Genomic DNA, 17,841 nt, shown 5'->3' with positions numbered 1-17,841 from the left:
ATACAAGTATAGATTTCATGAAATTGTCATTGAAATCTGCATTAAATTCAAAATATGTTCACACTATTTCTTCAACTGAGTCTTTGATAACGTTTACTTTAAATACACTATAATTTATTTCAGTAAAAGTGTACTTCTGCTAATTGTAGGACTTAAAATACACCTAGCAATTCTCTTTTGGAAAATTATCATGTAATAACTTAAACAATGTAAGAATGGAACCACATGGAACATGTTTGCTTCATATGCTGAAAACAGATACAGGTTTTAAATGAGCTTCATTCTTCTGCACTAAGAATGTGTAAAACATGGATGATGCTTGCATATGGCTAAAGAAGTAATGATGGAACCAGATTTACCTCAAGCAAGAATGAGTTGAGACAGCCTACCTGTTCATTAGTAGAGTGTGTACAAGCAGATGAGCTAACAATATCTGCAACTCACTAGACAACTACATTTGTTTTTAGGTTCAATGGTAAATGGATGGGGCTCTGCATCTGATGAGGATCGTAACTTTTCTAGTCATAGATCTAGTGTAGGTAGCTCCTCAGATGGCTCCATTTTTGCCAGCGGCAGTTTTGCACAAGCACTGGTGGCAGCAGCAGATAAAGCTGGTTTTAGGCTGGATGGAACCAGCCTTACAAGAACAGGTTGGTAGACCCTGAGTCAACACTGTTTGCATGAGAAAATCTTGTCCTTTGGACACTGAGCTATTTTTCTCTTGTTCTTTCTCCTCAGTGAGTCCGAATGCTGGGCTTTCTTTAATATGCATGAACTCAGTTTAGATGCTCAATTACCAGAACTCTCTTCTGATGCTGGTTTTGCAGAGCCAAGAATAGGCTCCTACTCACCACCTTCTATCCTTTATTTCCCTTTCTCTTCACGGCTCTGCTGATTAATTGGAATATACTTCCTTTTTATATTGCAGCAAGGCAGTAACTAAGATTGCCATTAAATTTTCAATAACTCACGCTTTGCAAAATTCTCACACAATCAATAATGTACCCAGTGATTAAAATTATTCAGCTTTTATCTCCATTACTTTCCTTTGCCCCATTTCTTTCTGCAAATGCATTTTCTGGGAAGGCTTTCTCAGCATGGGGTGAATGGATCTAAGGCTGTCAGTCTAACAGTTCAAATGGCTGATGGTCTTATTGTTTGGCTATTAAGATTTTAATCCAATAATATATTTTTTGTTTTAAAGGATGCTAATTAAAGATACACCCACTGCATGCGCAAGTTGAATAAAATAATGGCTATATGTGTACTGCTCCTGAGAGTAATCTAATTTTGGTTTCTGAGAGTAACAAGTAATAATATAAAAGACTTGTTATGTAATTTTTCATGTATCTGATCATCTTCCCCAAAATGCAATTCACTCTAATAATAGATCAATAATTTATCATTTGTTTTACTGAAACAAAGTAACTTATGACTGTGTGTACTTCTTAAATGCACATATAAGAAGGTTATAATATATGAATTAAACCGAGCTACCTTACAAAACAAACTAATGAAACTCTAAGTACATTTTTGAAATGTAATAGCATTCAAATAGTAAAATAAAGAAAAACAATTTTGACCCTTCACTAAACTCTCACGTTATAAAAATGAGTCTTGGAAATTTTCTTTGAATTATACCATCAGTATTTCTTTTGAGTATGCATTAGGTGTCTTCAAATGAAATCAAAAAGATTTTCCAAGCATTGCAGAGGTTTATTTTTCATTTAGCATCCAAACTAAAATATGTCATAATATAGTGGTTATTTGAATTTTCTTGCTTTATACGGCATAAGTTTGAAACTTTATGTTGCCTGAGTGCTTTTTGTGGCATAGCTATGAGCAGAGCAGTGAGAAAGTGCAAGGAAACTAATAAATTAGAAGGCATAAGAACATTTCTCACATGTATGCTAATAGCTAATAAAGCATTAAGCAATATCATATCACATTGACTGAAGAAAATATAACTACATACAATAATTTTGTCTGAAATGAAAACATGCACAAAGGAATAAATACATGCACATAAGCCAATCCTCTCTTACCGTAATAAACGTGATATTAAAATCGTAAGATGTTGAAAATTTATTAGTTAACTTTTTCCCAGAAGAAATTTCCCCACATATCTACGCTAAACCACAAGGAAAGGACATAGCACATTTCATTTTTCAATGAGAATTTGGAGTCTGCTCAAAATACGGTAGTATTCGTCAGAAAACACCTATTGCACTTTGGATAGACAAGGTGATTTTAACCTGGTATCTATCCTATGCTATACACTAATGTTATTGAGTTTCTGCTAAAAGAGGTAGAATTCATCGGTTATGTGTATGGGTGGTAAGGTCAATTTAATATATGTGTCTGAGCAGACCTTTCATGTAAAATTTCAAATGTAATTACTATAGGACATTTTTCTGTGCCCAAAGAGAGTCTGTAAGATTCCAAGGGTGGAATTTGATTAAACAAATAAGACAGTACATGATTCATTTCAGAAATAGCTTCTTTAATTTTAAGAAGTAAAAGCTGCATAAATCTGCATATATCTATGAAAACATCACTAAGATTGTCAAGGTTACATAAAAACATAATCAAATAATATGGAAGTTTTGGTTGTTAGATTTGTTTTCATGCATTTGTTTGAATTTTTTCAGTGGGTATTGTGTTGGTTATTAAAAATTGGACAAAATAAATGCAGCAGGGCATACTTTTGCTGTTGAGATGCACCACTATTTGATATCTTCAAGTGGCCTCTCTAGGTAGGTTTACAGGTTAGTCTTAGTAAGAGCAGAAATACAAGACAGAGAGAATCAGTGTATTATAATAACATTCTCTATACCATTCCCTTTCCTTTCTTTTTAGGCAAAGCCTTTACCTCCTCTCAAAGACCTCGACCAACCAGCCCATTTTCTACTGACAGTAACACCAGTGCAGCGCTGAGTCAAAGTCAGAGGCCTCGGCCCACTAAAAAACAAAATGGAAGACGAATGGACCAACAACCAGCATTGCCTCATCGAAGGGAAGGAATGACAGATGGTAGGTTTGTTTCCTCTTTTCTTGTCTCCTCACGGAAGACATGTGCTCTGTGCAACCATTTATTTAGATCAAAGTAGCTGTGATAGACTAGGCATTGCCTCATTATGCAACAATTCAGAAAACCTGACAATATGGTCTTGTTTAAATGAAACACCCTCTTTTTTTAACAATCTGGAACTATTTCTATATCATCAAGCCCCAAGAAATATATGCCTTACTGCTTTTCAGTGATGACTTTTCTGTCATTCTGGCATTTTCCACGAGTGCTTTTTGGTGAACATTCTCCTTTAAGACTAGGAAAGAAAATGTAAGTAGCATGTGTACTTGCCATGTTGTCAGAACATTTCTGATATTAAATTAAGGTATCTTAGATGATATTTCGCTTTTGAAAAACACCAGAAAGTGAATTGTAATTTAGTAATTCTTTAGTTTTGTGAACTTCAGGGCTAAAAGCATGCTACAGATCATCTAGGTAATAGGTCAACAAACTTTTTCTGGAAAAGTCCAGATAAATAATTTTGGCTTTAGCCAGCCATGTAGTCTCTGTCACAACTACTCAACACTGCCATTGTAGCGCCAGTGCAGCTGTGGAAAAAAGTAAATGAATGGGCATGATGGGATCTCCAATAAAACCTTATTGGCAAAACAGACAGCAGCTGAATTTGGCCCATGGACCATAGCTTGCAGATCTATTTCAATCCTTTTATGTATGTGTAGCATCCAGTCTTTGAGTGTTTGCTTAAACACCACTAGTTTCAGGAAACATGATATTATTGGAAGATGTCCTTGAAGGATCTATTTCCCATATATTCAACTTAATTCTCCTATATTTAAAAATAGGAATAAAAATATTTATCCTGAAGTTTTATTCTAAGAAATATGTAAGATAATATATTTAAAGTGCCTAGTATAATGTCGGATCCAAAAAATTTCTTCCCCTTTCTGAGCACTGTCCCCTACAAGCACACAAACTTTATCCTGGCATAGTTTTACTAAACACCAAAACAATAAACGTAGCCAAGCTGTGCATTAGAACCACCCAGGGAGCTGTTAAAATATACTCCAGAGATTCTGATTTAATTGTTTTGGGGTGAAAGCTGGTTTGTGGGTATTTTTAAAGCTCAATCTAATGTGTACTCAACTTTGAGTTGCTGAGACCGAGTCCTTAGCACTCATCTCAGTCTCTTAGACTTATCACCATAGGACAGAATGAGGCTTAGTTGGAAAACTATTTATTGGTTTTTTTTTTTGAGGGTATCTCTATCTGATAGCCATATTTCTGCTTTCTTTTGTCATTTTATAACACTAAGAAGACTTTAAAAGCTAAACAGAATGTATTCTAAAAGCTTTTAGGTTAACTTATCTTTCCCTCTTACTTTGTTTTCATTGGGAGTGTGTCTATGGAATACGAGGGTGAGGGTACAGTCGAGATTTTGATTCTCTATAAATGGATACCCTGTGGTGCGCAGAAATCTCACATGGCCTTTCTGCCTCAGATGTTCTGAAGATTAGCTAAGCACTTCAAGCGGTCCACAGTGTTGATCTTATTCCCTAAGTAACAAGGACTACTCTCACTGATGTGCTAGTTCTAAATCTCAGATTTAATAATTTTATGAAATTTTCCAGCTGTGAATGTCATGGAAAGAGAAAAACAAGCAAACCCTGGTATATGTTTTCTGTGGCTTTTCTGAAATGTTTGAAGATCATATCCAGAATATGTGGAAGATATAAAATATAAATCAACAAAATAGAAAGCTCTCTTCTTTCTTCCTAAAACACTTTGTTTTTGCAAATTTTTTCAGAATGTCTGGTTAAAGCATGATCAATATATTGCTTATCTTTCTGAAAAACAAATAGGTTCCTAACTTTTCAAATTTTCAAGCATTCCCCAAAGGGGTTATGGATTATGTTATTAGTAGATACTTTTTGGAAGTAGTGATATTTCAAAGGAAATTTTGGCTCACATGTCTTCCAACTGTTTGATCCAAAGACATTTTAGTTATGATAGAAGGACATTTATTTTGGATGGCACTCTGCAGATTATCCTTAAGGAAACTGTTACTTTACAGCTAGTGTATATATTATAGCATTTATATGCTATGAATCCATGCATCAGTAATAATTTTAGAATATTTGTATGTAAAATCAAAATGTTCTTTTTGGGAAGTTTGCTGTTTAGCAGCACCTAGGGTATAGACATTTACACTAAAACTTTTGCATTATAGATTTTACAATGGTGTTTTATGAGTATATTAGTCAGGGTAACTATTACTAGCTGCTATACCCCAAAATTTCTCTCTCTCTCTCTCTCAGTGGCTTAGCACAGTAAGAGTTTGTTTTTCATGGACTCAATGATTTATAAAAGTCAAGCGGCTCTCCTCTAAGTAGTGATGTAAGGATGTGTGCTTCTTCAGTATTGGGATACCATTATTTTCAAGATGAGACCATTAGGGTTTCTGAGTGAGGGGAAGACAGAACCTGGGTGATCACTTGGTGCAGTCTGTGGCCAGGCCTCCAAGTGCCAAATATCACTCCTCTTATTCCCTTGGCAAGAACTCTGTCACATAGCATCAAACTAACTACTGGAGTAGGAAAGCAATCTTTCCTTATGTCCAATAAGAAGAGTTGGGAATGGTGGGAAACATCAGTCTCTGTCCCAAAGGCTATGCAAAAACCCTCCCACATGTTAAGGAGCGTTCTTCCTTGGATAAATTCTTTCATTGTTCAATCTAAATCTTCTATTTCATTTGCACAAGCCAAAGAATACCCTTTAAAACCAGTGCATTGACCAATGCTGAACAAAGAAGGCAGAGCATGTAGGTCTCTATCCATCAACCTGTTTTCCCTAGGCCATGTCCTTCCAGCCTATCCTCCCCTTAGTCCTAATATCCCATTCAGAGAAGGGGCTGCTTCCCAGCTCTGCCACAGACTAGCTTTGATCTTCGAGCAAATTTCTCTATTCATTTATCTACTCATTCAAATTTTTATTAACCACATAGTAAATGGTAGGCAATGGGAACCAAACAGACAAAATTCCCTGCCTTCTTGGGGCTTGTATTCTAGTGTGGGAAGATAGATAAAGGTTAACATAAATACATAAGTGAAAATAAAAAGAATATAAGATGGTGGTAAGTGTCATGGAGGAAAAAACATCAGAAGCAAGTTGAGAAATATAAGGACGTGGGGGGATATTTTTTAAGTAGAGTGCTCAGGTAAGGCCTTACTAAGAAGATGACAATTTGAGAAAAGCCTGGAAGATTATAAGGGAAAGAGAAATTGTGATATCTGAGGAAAAGTCATTCCAGGAAGTGAGAACTGCAAATGGAAGCCTGAATTTACTTGATGAAAAGCAAGAGGAATGGTGTGACTGAAGCAGAGAGAGCAACTAAATACAATATGAAGTCAGACAAGTGAGGGCCAGTGCGTGAAGGACCTTTAAGCTTCTATAAGGACATTGGCTCTTACTTTGAATGGGAAACCACTGAAAGTGTGTGTGTGTGTGTGCACGTGTGTGTGCATTTAAGGCAGAAGAGTGACATGGTCTTACTCGTGGTTTTGTTAAAAAAAGAGTCACTCTTGCTGTTATGTCAAGATAGACTGAACGTGCTTCTATGTGGAAGCACAGAAACCACATAAGAGGTTGTATAAGTAACACAGGGAATAGATGCTAGAGGTTCATACCAAGGTAGAATCAGTGGAAGGAATGAGAAAGGTAGAATTCTGGGTATAGCTTGGAGGTAGAGCCCACAGGACTGGTTAATGAAATTATGTAGGCTGTTAAGAGTTTGGGCCAACTTATAGACTGGAATTGCTACTAATTGAGATGAGGAACACTACAGAGGAAACATATTTTGTAGACAAAAAGTCTAGAGCTCAGTTTTGATATGTGAAATTTGAGATGCTCTCTAATAATCTATGTTGATCTCTCCAGTGTGGGTTTAGTTATGTGAGTCTGGAGTTCTTGGAAGGAGAGATCCAAGCTGGAGATATATAATTTCTTTGCGCTTCCTTTTTCTTACCTAAAAAATGAAGTTAATAATGGCACATATATTATTGGACTGTTGTGTGCCTGAAAATAGCAAGTCTTCAGTAGGCCAGTAAGAGACCCTTTAGTAAATTGATTTTTAGTTGAAATAAATCAACATAGAGATGAATAATAAATTTAATTTAAGTAAACATATTTTATTACATTTATTTTTTCTACAGCCATTCTTAATACTATTTTTTCCAATTTGTTTATTTCAATGTGTATGCAATGTTCTTTCGTCTTAGAATATACAAACTTCAAAGATATTGCTTAATTATCTAGTCATATAATTTCAAGTTAAATTAAATAGTAATCAGAATTTTAGCTAGCATAAGCAGATGCCATTTTGGCCATTTAAAAAATTAAGCTGCTCTGATGGGGAATAAAAATCAATGACAAGATATGTTATTTTGGAAGCAAATGCAATAATTTCCTTCCTATTGGCAGTCTTAAGTCCAATAACTGAAATGAAATAATTAATTTGCATTTATAATAATACACACTGAAGGAAGTCAGTATTGAATATAAAGGAAACACCAAAATCACTGGTGGATTATTCAACAAACAGATATCTCAATATTGGATTAGCTCTTCATTTTGGAAGGAATGTTCCAAATGCAACTCTATTCTCCCAGATAGAAACCCTGTTCCCTTCAATAATTGGTAATTCATGATCTAACAAGAGGACATACATAGGAACTGGGAATGCTGCTCCAAAACGGGAACTCCCAGAGCAGATGCTGAGGAGATTATCACTGTCAGTTCAGTGGAGGACAGTAGCATTTTGCTCATTAAAGGACAGTAGAAGTCTTCTTAGAAAATCTTTAAAAGGAGCAACTTAGGCTTCCTTATGGAAGCTATCTTTTATATGCAAGAAATTTATACTTTTCCCTTTGAAAGTTCGCAAACAATATTTTTAGAAACAAGAGCACAATTACAAAAATGACTTGGGAAATAATTACTTATGTTATATACAATATCTTCTATTAATGATATAAATATGTGTGTTATATATGATATTTGGTCTTTATGAACAAATAATATAATTACTGATACCCTAAGGATGAACTAAGAAGTTTGCAATAGTATGCTGGAAAAATTGTAAGAAAATAATCCAGAAGAATGTTTAGAATGTTTAGAAGATTTCAAAATCTTCAACAAAGTAATTTTAGAACTAGTATAATAGTATAAATCATCTAATAGAGCTAGTATAATACTTAAGGAAATCTGAAAGAAGGGACTATGATTTCACAATTGAAGACATTCAAAATATAAAGGTTTCATGATCTGAGGAGCTAATAAAAAATGAAAATTTAGCTGAGTATTTGAACTTTTAATTTTTTCATATCTGATATTTAATTTAAAGATCTTTTTTGAAAAATTCTCTCTTCCTCTGCATCTCACATCTTCATGATGCGTTGTCTACTCTTGCACCATGAAGCATATTCTATCTACATTCTGAACATTGGTTATTACTTATTAAAATTAATACATGGGAAGATTATAATATATTAGTTGTAACTCATTAGTTAACTCATGAAACGAACAGCCAGAATTGGTTGTCAGGCAGAATGTTAATTGCATTTAATAAATGTTAGCTTAACCCCTTGACTATTGCTGAATGTGCCACATCCATGGATAAAAGCAATCATATGTTGCATATGATATGGCATATAGCTTTTAATTTCCCGAGGGCAACATTTCCTATGGAGATTAGCAGGACAACTTTTATTCTTCCCAGGGTCTTTTATTAACACAGCTGCTAGAATTTCTAGTCATTTTGTGTCATAGTATTTCTACTTTGGTGAGGTGGGGGTGGACAATGGATTAAATGTGGAGAAACTGTAAACTGCCCTTTACATCGTGAACATTAGCCTCAATATGCAATTGAAAACACTTTCCACGTATAATAGTTGGATAAAACCAGTCGATTTTATTTCAGATACTGTGATCAAAAGATAGAAAAGAGATCAATAATATTCATTTCTGGATATAAATAACCTTTTTCCTCGGAAATTTCTTTTGCATGGGTGATATCTTTAGGAGGGCAAGGGTTTTTTTTTTCTTCATCTTGAATTAAAACCTGTATTTTTCATTAAATTTTAGTCCATTCTAAACATTATTCAAAATTTTTAGATCTTCCACCACCACCAGACCCCCCTCCAGGTCAGGGTTTAAGGCAACAAATAGGCCCGAGCCAGCATGCTGGTAACGTGGAAAACTCAACAGAGAGAAAAGGAAGCTCTCTGGAGAGGCAACAAGCATCCAACTTAGAAGACACAAAGAGCTCATTGGATTGTCCAGCTAGAACGTCCTTAGAGTGGCAGCGACAAACCCAGGAATGGATAAACTCCACAGAACGCCAAGAAGATATACGGAAAGCCCTACACAAACAAGGTGTCGGACCAGGTGTGTTCTACACAGTTCCAAGAAAGTGTGGACTTTTACCAATTTTTTTTTCTACCAGGTGTTTTAGAAATAGCAATTGGTTAAGGGCATCTGAAAGGCATTGCCTTGACTCACTAGTTGAAGTTGAAATTCTTCGGCAGAGCTCACCAGCACCAGTCTTAAGGCTGATTCCAGGGGGGATCGTTCCTCAGGTTAACCTGTGCATGGGGTCTTTGAGGCCAAGAGACCTCCCAGCTTCATCTGCAGTGCTCAGGAAACAACTTGATTCTTTCCCTTTAAATGTTTCTATTGAGTATTTTCAAGACCACTAAATTTCATCCGTAGTGTCAGTTTAATTTCTGCCTTCGACTAGTTTGTTCATTTTGACTGAAGTAACTAGTCATTTTGAGAGGAGAAGTCACTTCAGTCAAACAGTTGAATTCATTGAAATACCAAATAAAATTGCGAATAAATGCCAGATCACAGAATCCTCAGAAAAAGTTAAACTGGGCCTGCACTTTCTCCAACTGATTAAATCTAGTTGATTGTTAATACTTCAATGGGAAATGTTCTTGTTTATAAATCAAGATTCCTGGAAGTGTCACAAAATAAATTTCATGGTTTGTGTTTGGATTGTTGGGGGGAGATTAGGAGGGGAGATTGCTGAGCCTGTTATAGAAATGCATTTTCTGGAAGATTTCTTCTCATGGCAGGATTCGCTGAGTATTAAAACACACACACACAACAATATTTGAAAGAGTTTCCTTACGTATTCATTTATTAATTTGGACTCAGTCTTTTCTAGATATGTCCTCTACCCATGAATTTTCAATAATTATATGATGTCACAACTTGGTGCTCAAGGTTTTAGAAAATATGATTTATGCAAGGGCCAAATATGACAATTTTAATATCTAGATTTAGTGAAACATTTAGGAAGATTACGCCATTCAGTCTGTGAGAGAAAATCATGTGATCCTTGTAATTTCGTAAACTATCTAAGGAGAGAAATAGTTATCTAATCACAGTAATAATATAGCTCTACATAGAAAAAAAGAAAAAACAAAGAGAATATAAAGGGAGAGAGAGGAGGAAAGAAAGAAAAAAAAATTATTTCAAAGTATTAAGTATTTAGTAATACACATCATGAGTTACTTGTAGAGAGATGGTACATAAAAAAAATATTGACATTATTTATGGAAATGTGTGAGTTTCTCTTTTTCTTTTAAAGAAATACACAGTGTGTTTCTATCCCAAGAATTTAAGCTTATTTTATTAACTAATATACATTAGCTCTTTATCTAAATCCATTGAGAAAATGTTGCCATAACAAAAACCATATTCCTTCTATCTTAATGGAAAAATTAAAATGGAGCCTCATTGAACTCTGAAGTTATTCTCAGAAATGCTTTTGTTAAACAATGTGGTTCATTGTATGAAGCTCTCTTTTATAATGAATTTAAATTTTGCAAAGGATATATGACATTGTATATTTATCCCAAGATCTCTTTTCATTTGGTCCTGCTTCAGTTCCTGTTGTAGGAAATGTTGCTTGCACATGGAAATTCCTTTAATATCTGGGTCTTATTGAATCTCTTATTTTTAATTTTACTAAAGATTGGAATGGTAAAATAGGCCATCTTGAGCTTAATATTTAACGTTGTTTGTTTTGCCTGCATGTTGCTGTTCAACTTAGCCCTTTGTGTTTCTTTTTTCAGAGGAGACCTTGGTGCCCTACAGCAAGCCCAGTTTCCCGTCTCCAGGTGGTCACAGCTCATCAGGAACAGCTTCTTCTAAAGGATCCACTGGACCTAGGAAAGCAGAGGCGTTGAGGGGAAGCCACCAGCGCAATGCCAGCGACCTTCTTGACATAGGATATATGGGCTCAAATAGTCAAGGACAGTTTACAGGTGAATTATGTAAGTGCTTTAGGACATTGAAAAGGCAATGGTGATTCAGAAAGAATATTGAGTTAATAATGTAAGGGAGAAAAAAGTTTTCTTCGACCCTTCTAGGGTCCCTGGCTGGGTTTGAAAATTAAACTGACTTTTAAAGACAGTTATAACAGGAAAAGAGTATTCGTATTTTATTGAATTTTTATATGTGCATGGGAGCTTTCACAAGAGAAGACGAAGACCCAAAAAAGGTGACCAGTGCAGGAAGCTTTTCTACCTTTTAGACAAAGAAACAATAAATTTGTGAAGAATTGGCAAGACAGAGGGGTTTGGGCTAAGGGTAGTAAATGGTGAAGAAGTAACTAGCAAGATAAGGGTTAGTTTAACCAAGTTTGTTTGTACAGATTTATTGCTCAGCCCCAAACTCCTTGTCTCTGGTGATAAGAATGTCGTCCTGCCTCCTGGTGCAGGGAGGGGACCTTTCACATGGGAGTTCTATGACCTGTTTTGGGGAAGAAGGTCAAAGATAGGGATGTCAGAGTGACTTCCTGCTTCTACTGTTTTCTCAAACTCCTTCAGCTTAAGATAGTTAGTATGCCAAGCAGCCGTATTTTGGGGTAGCAAATTCTGAACCTCATGAATCTCATTGCTACAATAAACAAATTTCAGAATCATAGAAAACTTGCTTTACTGTGAAAAAAAATCAGTTGTGATTTTGAGCAGGTTTGGTCATAACTTAGACCATTGCTATTTACAGCAGTCAATTGAATAAACATATCTTCTATTTCAAGTCTGATTTATACTATACAAAAGTGTATAAATTGAGGCAATTAATTTAGGCAACTTATCTTAATACTTACAAGATAATTAAATATGGTTCACTTTGCAGTTTACTTTGCCTTTTTAACTGAGCACAATAAAGAAAGAGAAACATACTAGCCCTTTGGCACTTTTAAAGAATCTGCTTAGAAATTCCTCACTTTCCACTTGCTTTTCATTTATTTATTGTTTTAAATTTAGAGAGCCTACCTTGAAAAGTTCATCTTTGATTTTAGTTAATTTGTAATACTTTGATTATAATAATATATCTTATAAATAAGTTTCTCTTTTTGAATAAAGAGCTGTCACTAGTAGTTAGTATAACATCTATTTTCTAAATACAAAATGCTAGGTAGTAGAGAAAGATAGGATGTCACAGTATGTCACAGTAAAAAGCACTGAACTCTTTGTTAATTTCGTTGTGAAAGTTGCCAATTTCACTATCCAGTCTCGAAATTATACTTGCTGAATATTTTCAACTGCTTCGTTGAATTCAGTTTAAAAACACTGCTGAAGGAACAGCCCTGGGTTCTCGTCTTCTCAACCACTTACTGGGGGTGTGAGGAGAGAAAGTAAACTACCTTCCTCATCTATTTCATCATCTAAAACATCACATTGCTATCATGCTCACATCACAGACTGGGGGATGCTATGAAATAATGAAAAGTAAGAGTACTTTTGAAACTGTCAAGTTGTTTATTGATGGGAGTTGTTGTCTCTTCCTAATCTGATTATTATTAAGATATGTTTCTAATTTTTAATTTGATTCATGACTACTTGAAGTTTTCTTTAACTTTTATTTTGGAGAAATTATAGAATTATAGATTCCATAAGCAGTGCAAAAATACTTCTACTTGGACTTTAAGTCTTCAAATTCTGCAGTGTTTCTTTTTCTTTCCCTTCCCGTAAGTAAAATTTCTTAAATTCACAAACTCACAAAACCTATTTGATGACGTTATCTTCATTTATTATCTCTTTGCCGTGCTCTTTATTATGTTGGTCAGGATAAAAGAATACTTAATTTAAATGCAAACTTATTTCTCATTTTTTTTCTCTCTTTATAGAGTAACTGAGAGGAGACATGCAAAGCTGCTCTGAAGGACCATCAGGTCTGAACTCATGGAAGTGATGACACTAAACAGTGCAATGAACAATTTCTTTATTTATGTACTATTAAAAGAACTGTAAATGCAATGTAAAGACACACAGCCACACATATCCCACAGATATTTTACTTGTGTTCTTCTCTTAAGTACACCACCCACCTTAACTCTTTCTTGTCAGGAGTATATAAAAAAGAAAGAAAACAAAACTCGCCCTCCAGGAAGAAAAGGATTTTCCTCTGTATATAATTTCTTTTGTGCATTGCTATGCAAGCTCACTCTTTTTAGCTCTGTTCATATTATTGTCTGTTCTCATTGGTCTGTTGTACTATATGTGAATTAATAGGCTGTGGTGCCATATATTAACTTTTAATTGTGTAACTTTTATGTTTAAATTTTGCACTGCAATTTTCTTTGGTGATAAGCACAAATCTCTACTCCTCGTGACATGAAGAAAAGGACTGAATGTGAAGGGAGTTTCTTTACTGTAAACTAGGTTGGATAGTGCTGGTCGTAAACGATCCTGTCCGATGGTTTTCAGTTGGGGTGTTGAAATAGGAAGGTGCAAAGGAGCAATGGTGTTGGCAAAGTCTTCCTTGAACATCAGGGACTGAGTCAATAAAAAAAAGCAGAAAGGTGGCTTTTGGTATTGACAAAAGCAGGGGTCAAAAGAAGGAAGTTTAAGAGTTAAGACTGAATAAGCATTAAAATATACAGGTAGCCAAGATGTACTAAACTTTCTAAAATTAAAAAAAAGGAAGTTAAAGTTATATTTAGAGTCAGCTTTACCTGTCATTGTAATTGACCCCTCTGAGAATTACAACAAGCAAGAAGAAATTAAGGTGTTTCGCAAGAGCTGTATTTATATTACAGTGTTTTAAAAATGCTTTTCTGAATTACCATAATTAATCTCTCCAACTCATTAAGTCAGAATATGATATGAAGTTCCCCATGGAAACAAGCAAAATGAACTCTAGAATATCTAGCAAACAGTGAAAGAAGCAATTTATTATTAGGACATACTCGGGCTGCTTCCACATACAAAAACTCTATTGCAATATGTTGTTTCAACTTTCTAATACGTGTACAATACACACTAGAGGATAGAGCTGCATCACTTAAATTCATGGCTTTTTAAGATTAATGCAGTCTATATACAATTTTTTGTTTATTTGATTAAGACGAAGTTTATGCCACCAAATGTATAGCCAAATTGTAAGTGCTTAAAAAGCAGTGCTCAGAGTATGTTCAGTTCACAGTCAGTAGATTTATTGGAATACGTATTTGATGGGACATTTCAGAAATTGGCTACCAGCTAAAGTATGTTTGACCCATTTTGAATGAGTAAATTGAAAAGAAAAATTTTAAAGGAGAAAAATGCATGTTTATACACTTTTTAAATAAAACCAAAACTCGTAAGTGGACATTAATAACAGTGTCCTGCCTCATTTATTTTCACGACTTTGAGAACAAGAAGTTCCTGAACATCAGTCATGTGTGGTCAAAATGAATATGACTTTGAAATATATGCTCGCTACTGTACATGTCAATCAGTCAAGTAGACGAGAGCTTTCCTGAAATTCCCACTTACATTTTTCCATGTGCTGCCCACACAGTTGTAAATTCTATTTCTAGTTATACTTTCTCATGTTTTCCTATGATGCTTTCAGTAGTTGGTACTTTGAAAAATATTCAATGTAATTATTAGGATCAATTCTAAAATATGGGACCCCTTTGAATGACAATTCATACTCCGTGCATTATTGGCTCAGTCACTAATTGGATGTCGTATTGTTATAGCAAGGGGATGACATAATCCAATGTTTCCATCTTTTTTTATTCCCTGAGACTGCATCAACACAGGCAAGTATAGAGGAACATAATGCTCTTTATGGGCCCCAACATCTTGGTGCCATGTAGTTCATTTCTTCACTGAAGAGAAAAAGCATTTTGAGACTCACTTATTAAACCCTTTATCAGCTTTCTACCATCAGTGCCTGAATTTCAATGCAGTTTGATTTCTCTGCGACAAAGATACTGGGGAAGAGGAGAAGTTTCTGTGAAGAATGAATACATACTTATTCACAACTGTAGGATGTGAGGAATTTAAATTTTTATTTGTGCAGTTCCCTTCTTCACCTCTTTCTATTTAAAAACAAACAAAGTTTTCTACATTTGTGTCCCCTCTTTATGCTCCTCTATAACACAATGTAGTCTAAAACTTTAATTCATGACACATATTACACATAGCCTTTGACCCCTGGCAACTGGCAGATGTATGTGACTTACAACCCAAGACTTCAAAATTAAAGCCTGTGTATGCAGGTGACTTCTGGAATAATGCAGGGCATGGCATCGTACCTTCCTGATTGTCTTCAGTGCATAAAAATGAACAGTTTTGGTTTGATTATGTCAGTACAGACCTTACGGTTGCTTTGGAATGTTCTTTCAGAATAGTCCACATTCCTCTTTCAACCTAGTTTTAAATAAATTGGTCGGTCAAATCTTGTACCCAAAATATCATCCTCACATAGAAGTAGAGCTAGATAAAATGCTGTGGCTAACCAAATGAATTCAGGAACACTATCGAAAAATCAAAAGCCTTTGTCAACTTGCTATATGTAAAAAGCTTCTAATCAGTGTAAGTCAGAGTCATTAGAAGAATACAAACACATATGAGAGTCACCACGATTTTTTCATTTTGTAGTGAATGAAATGAATGAGATTAGAAATTCACTGAGCTCACTCCACGGGTCTAAACAGAGGCCTGCCTAAGCTGACAGAAGGAAATCTGGGTGGGAGAGACCGCAGTCTTATCTTAAACTCGCAGGCAACCCTGCTGTGCAGCCGTGCCTCACAGACCACAGCTCCACTCTTAACATGCAAAGTCTCCGTGGAGGAAAGAACCAGATCAGCACCCCAACTTAGGTATGCCTCAGTGTAGACAGTCAGAGTCGCTCTAGCCCTTCTCCAAATCTTTTCCATGCCATATTGAAAGTAAGGTGAGATAGTACAGGGGCCTAAAAATAATTGATTCCTTCACAGGATTTGAATCCAGTTCAAAGGAGAATATAGAAACATCAAGAGTAACGTTTAAGGTATGCAAAAACATTGCGAGTTTACTTGCTCCAGGTAACAAAACAGATTAATGGTGTTCTGTGATGTCATAATTTAATGCTCTGGGTATTTAAATATATCTTCAGTAGAATTTGAGTTGAAAATCTGTATGAGCTTCGCTAGAACACCTCCAAATTTCTATTCAACAAATTTATGTAATTGTCCACTGATAATATAATTATCACAATACCAATGAGCCCTAAACTGTGGTTTTTCTTCTCCTCTGGAAAGTGATTGTGTGTCAGTATTAAAGATATGCAGAACCATGACATTCACTGATTCCTCCATCTGCTTCTGTATGTTGTATTTATAGACTTACATGACAAGAATTGGTGTAAAGCAACCTGTCTTTCCACATTATCTTAGAGGTGAAGTTACCTTTATTTTGCTTCTCTAATGTGTACTTCAAAGGAAACACCATACTTTTTTTCAAAATGAAGTTCAATTTACTAATTTTTCTTATCGCATACTTTCCGAAAGCTTTTATTGTGACTTTAAAGTGTTGCAAGATAAGGGATTTTGTGGCCGTGGGTAGACTTTTTATACTTTGTTTTATAGATGGATTTTTGTTTGATTGTAGTTTGTTTAAGTCACCAAACAGCGTCCAAAATCTTAATGTGTTTCATTTGATGTTGTTAGATCAGAAAAAAAAAATTGGCATAAAATTGATTAATAGTATTGTCAAAGAATTGTGTATTGTGTACTCACTGGGAAAAAATAAAATATATTCACATTTCAAATTTGTAAAAAAGCCATTTATGTAAAACAGACTTTCTTGTAGACAAATCAAAAGTAGACCATCCTGTCACTTTTGGTACTCTACGTTAATACTTTGTGACTAAACGTGTAATCTCATTTTCTCCTTTGGTTATTGGTTGAGCAGTGTTAAATAGAAATTGAGATTGACTTAAAGTAGTGACTAAAAGACACTGATGAAGAATGTAAAAAGCATTTGAAATGATAAATTCCGCTCTATCGGCACTACTTTCCAGATCTGACCTTCCCCACCCCATAAAGACCTTCAGATAGATAGAATGCAAAATTCTTGTCTACAGAATTACTTAATAAATTATCTTTTAAAATATAAGTCAGTAATAGAATTGAAAGAAAGTGGATATTGCTTAATTGCTTTAGAAAATCTAATGATATTTTCTTTTAAGATGGTGCATGTTGAAAAGTTATCCTAGGGGCTGGGTAGAAAGAAAAATTCCCTATTTTATTGTACTTCATAAATATTTCATTCTTTTCACCAATAATGACAGGATCAGACTATCTGTAAAAATAAAAAGAAGTTTATGTATTCCTTAAACTAATAATCATAGTAACAGTAAAAATGGAAAACAAGAAAATTGTTTAACTCTGAAACAATTTGAAAAATATTTTTAAAAACACACAGTAGGTGAACAGTACATTTTGGAGTTTCATTTAATTTAGATTAACAATATGAAAACAAAATAGT

The 17,841-nt window shown here is 34.8% G+C and overlaps 1 protein-coding gene across 5 annotated transcripts in view; it reads left to right on the top strand.

Moving 5' to 3' along the window:
• ROBO2 (roundabout guidance receptor 2) overlaps positions 1-17,087 on the top strand; it is a 567,226-nt gene extending 550,139 nt beyond the window's left edge. The window contains exons 25-29 of one of the 5 annotated variants that reach the window (XM_046648103.1): positions 468-650; positions 2,860-3,033; positions 9,197-9,469; positions 11,167-11,358; positions 13,227-17,087. In XM_046648103.1, coding sequence (XP_046504059.1) covers positions 468-650; positions 2,860-3,033; positions 9,197-9,469; positions 11,167-11,358; positions 13,227-13,231 — 827 coding nt within the window. In that variant the 3' untranslated portion in view covers positions 13,232-17,087. Of the gene's footprint in view, positions 1-467; positions 651-2,859; positions 3,034-9,196; positions 9,470-11,166; positions 11,368-13,226 lie in introns of all 5 variants that reach the window. The other 4 variants (XM_046648102.1, XM_046648104.1, XM_046648105.1 and 1 more) reach the window with 4 other exon arrangements.
• Positions 17,088-17,841: the final 754 nt, after the last annotated feature.

The sequence above is a fragment of the Equus quagga genome, chromosome 21 (genome assembly GCF_021613505.1).
Source record: "Equus quagga isolate Etosha38 chromosome 21, UCLA_HA_Equagga_1.0, whole genome shotgun sequence".
Lineage (NCBI taxonomy): Eukaryota > Metazoa > Chordata > Mammalia > Perissodactyla > Equidae > Equus > Equus quagga.
This window is presented reverse-complemented; position numbering and strand designations above follow the sequence as displayed.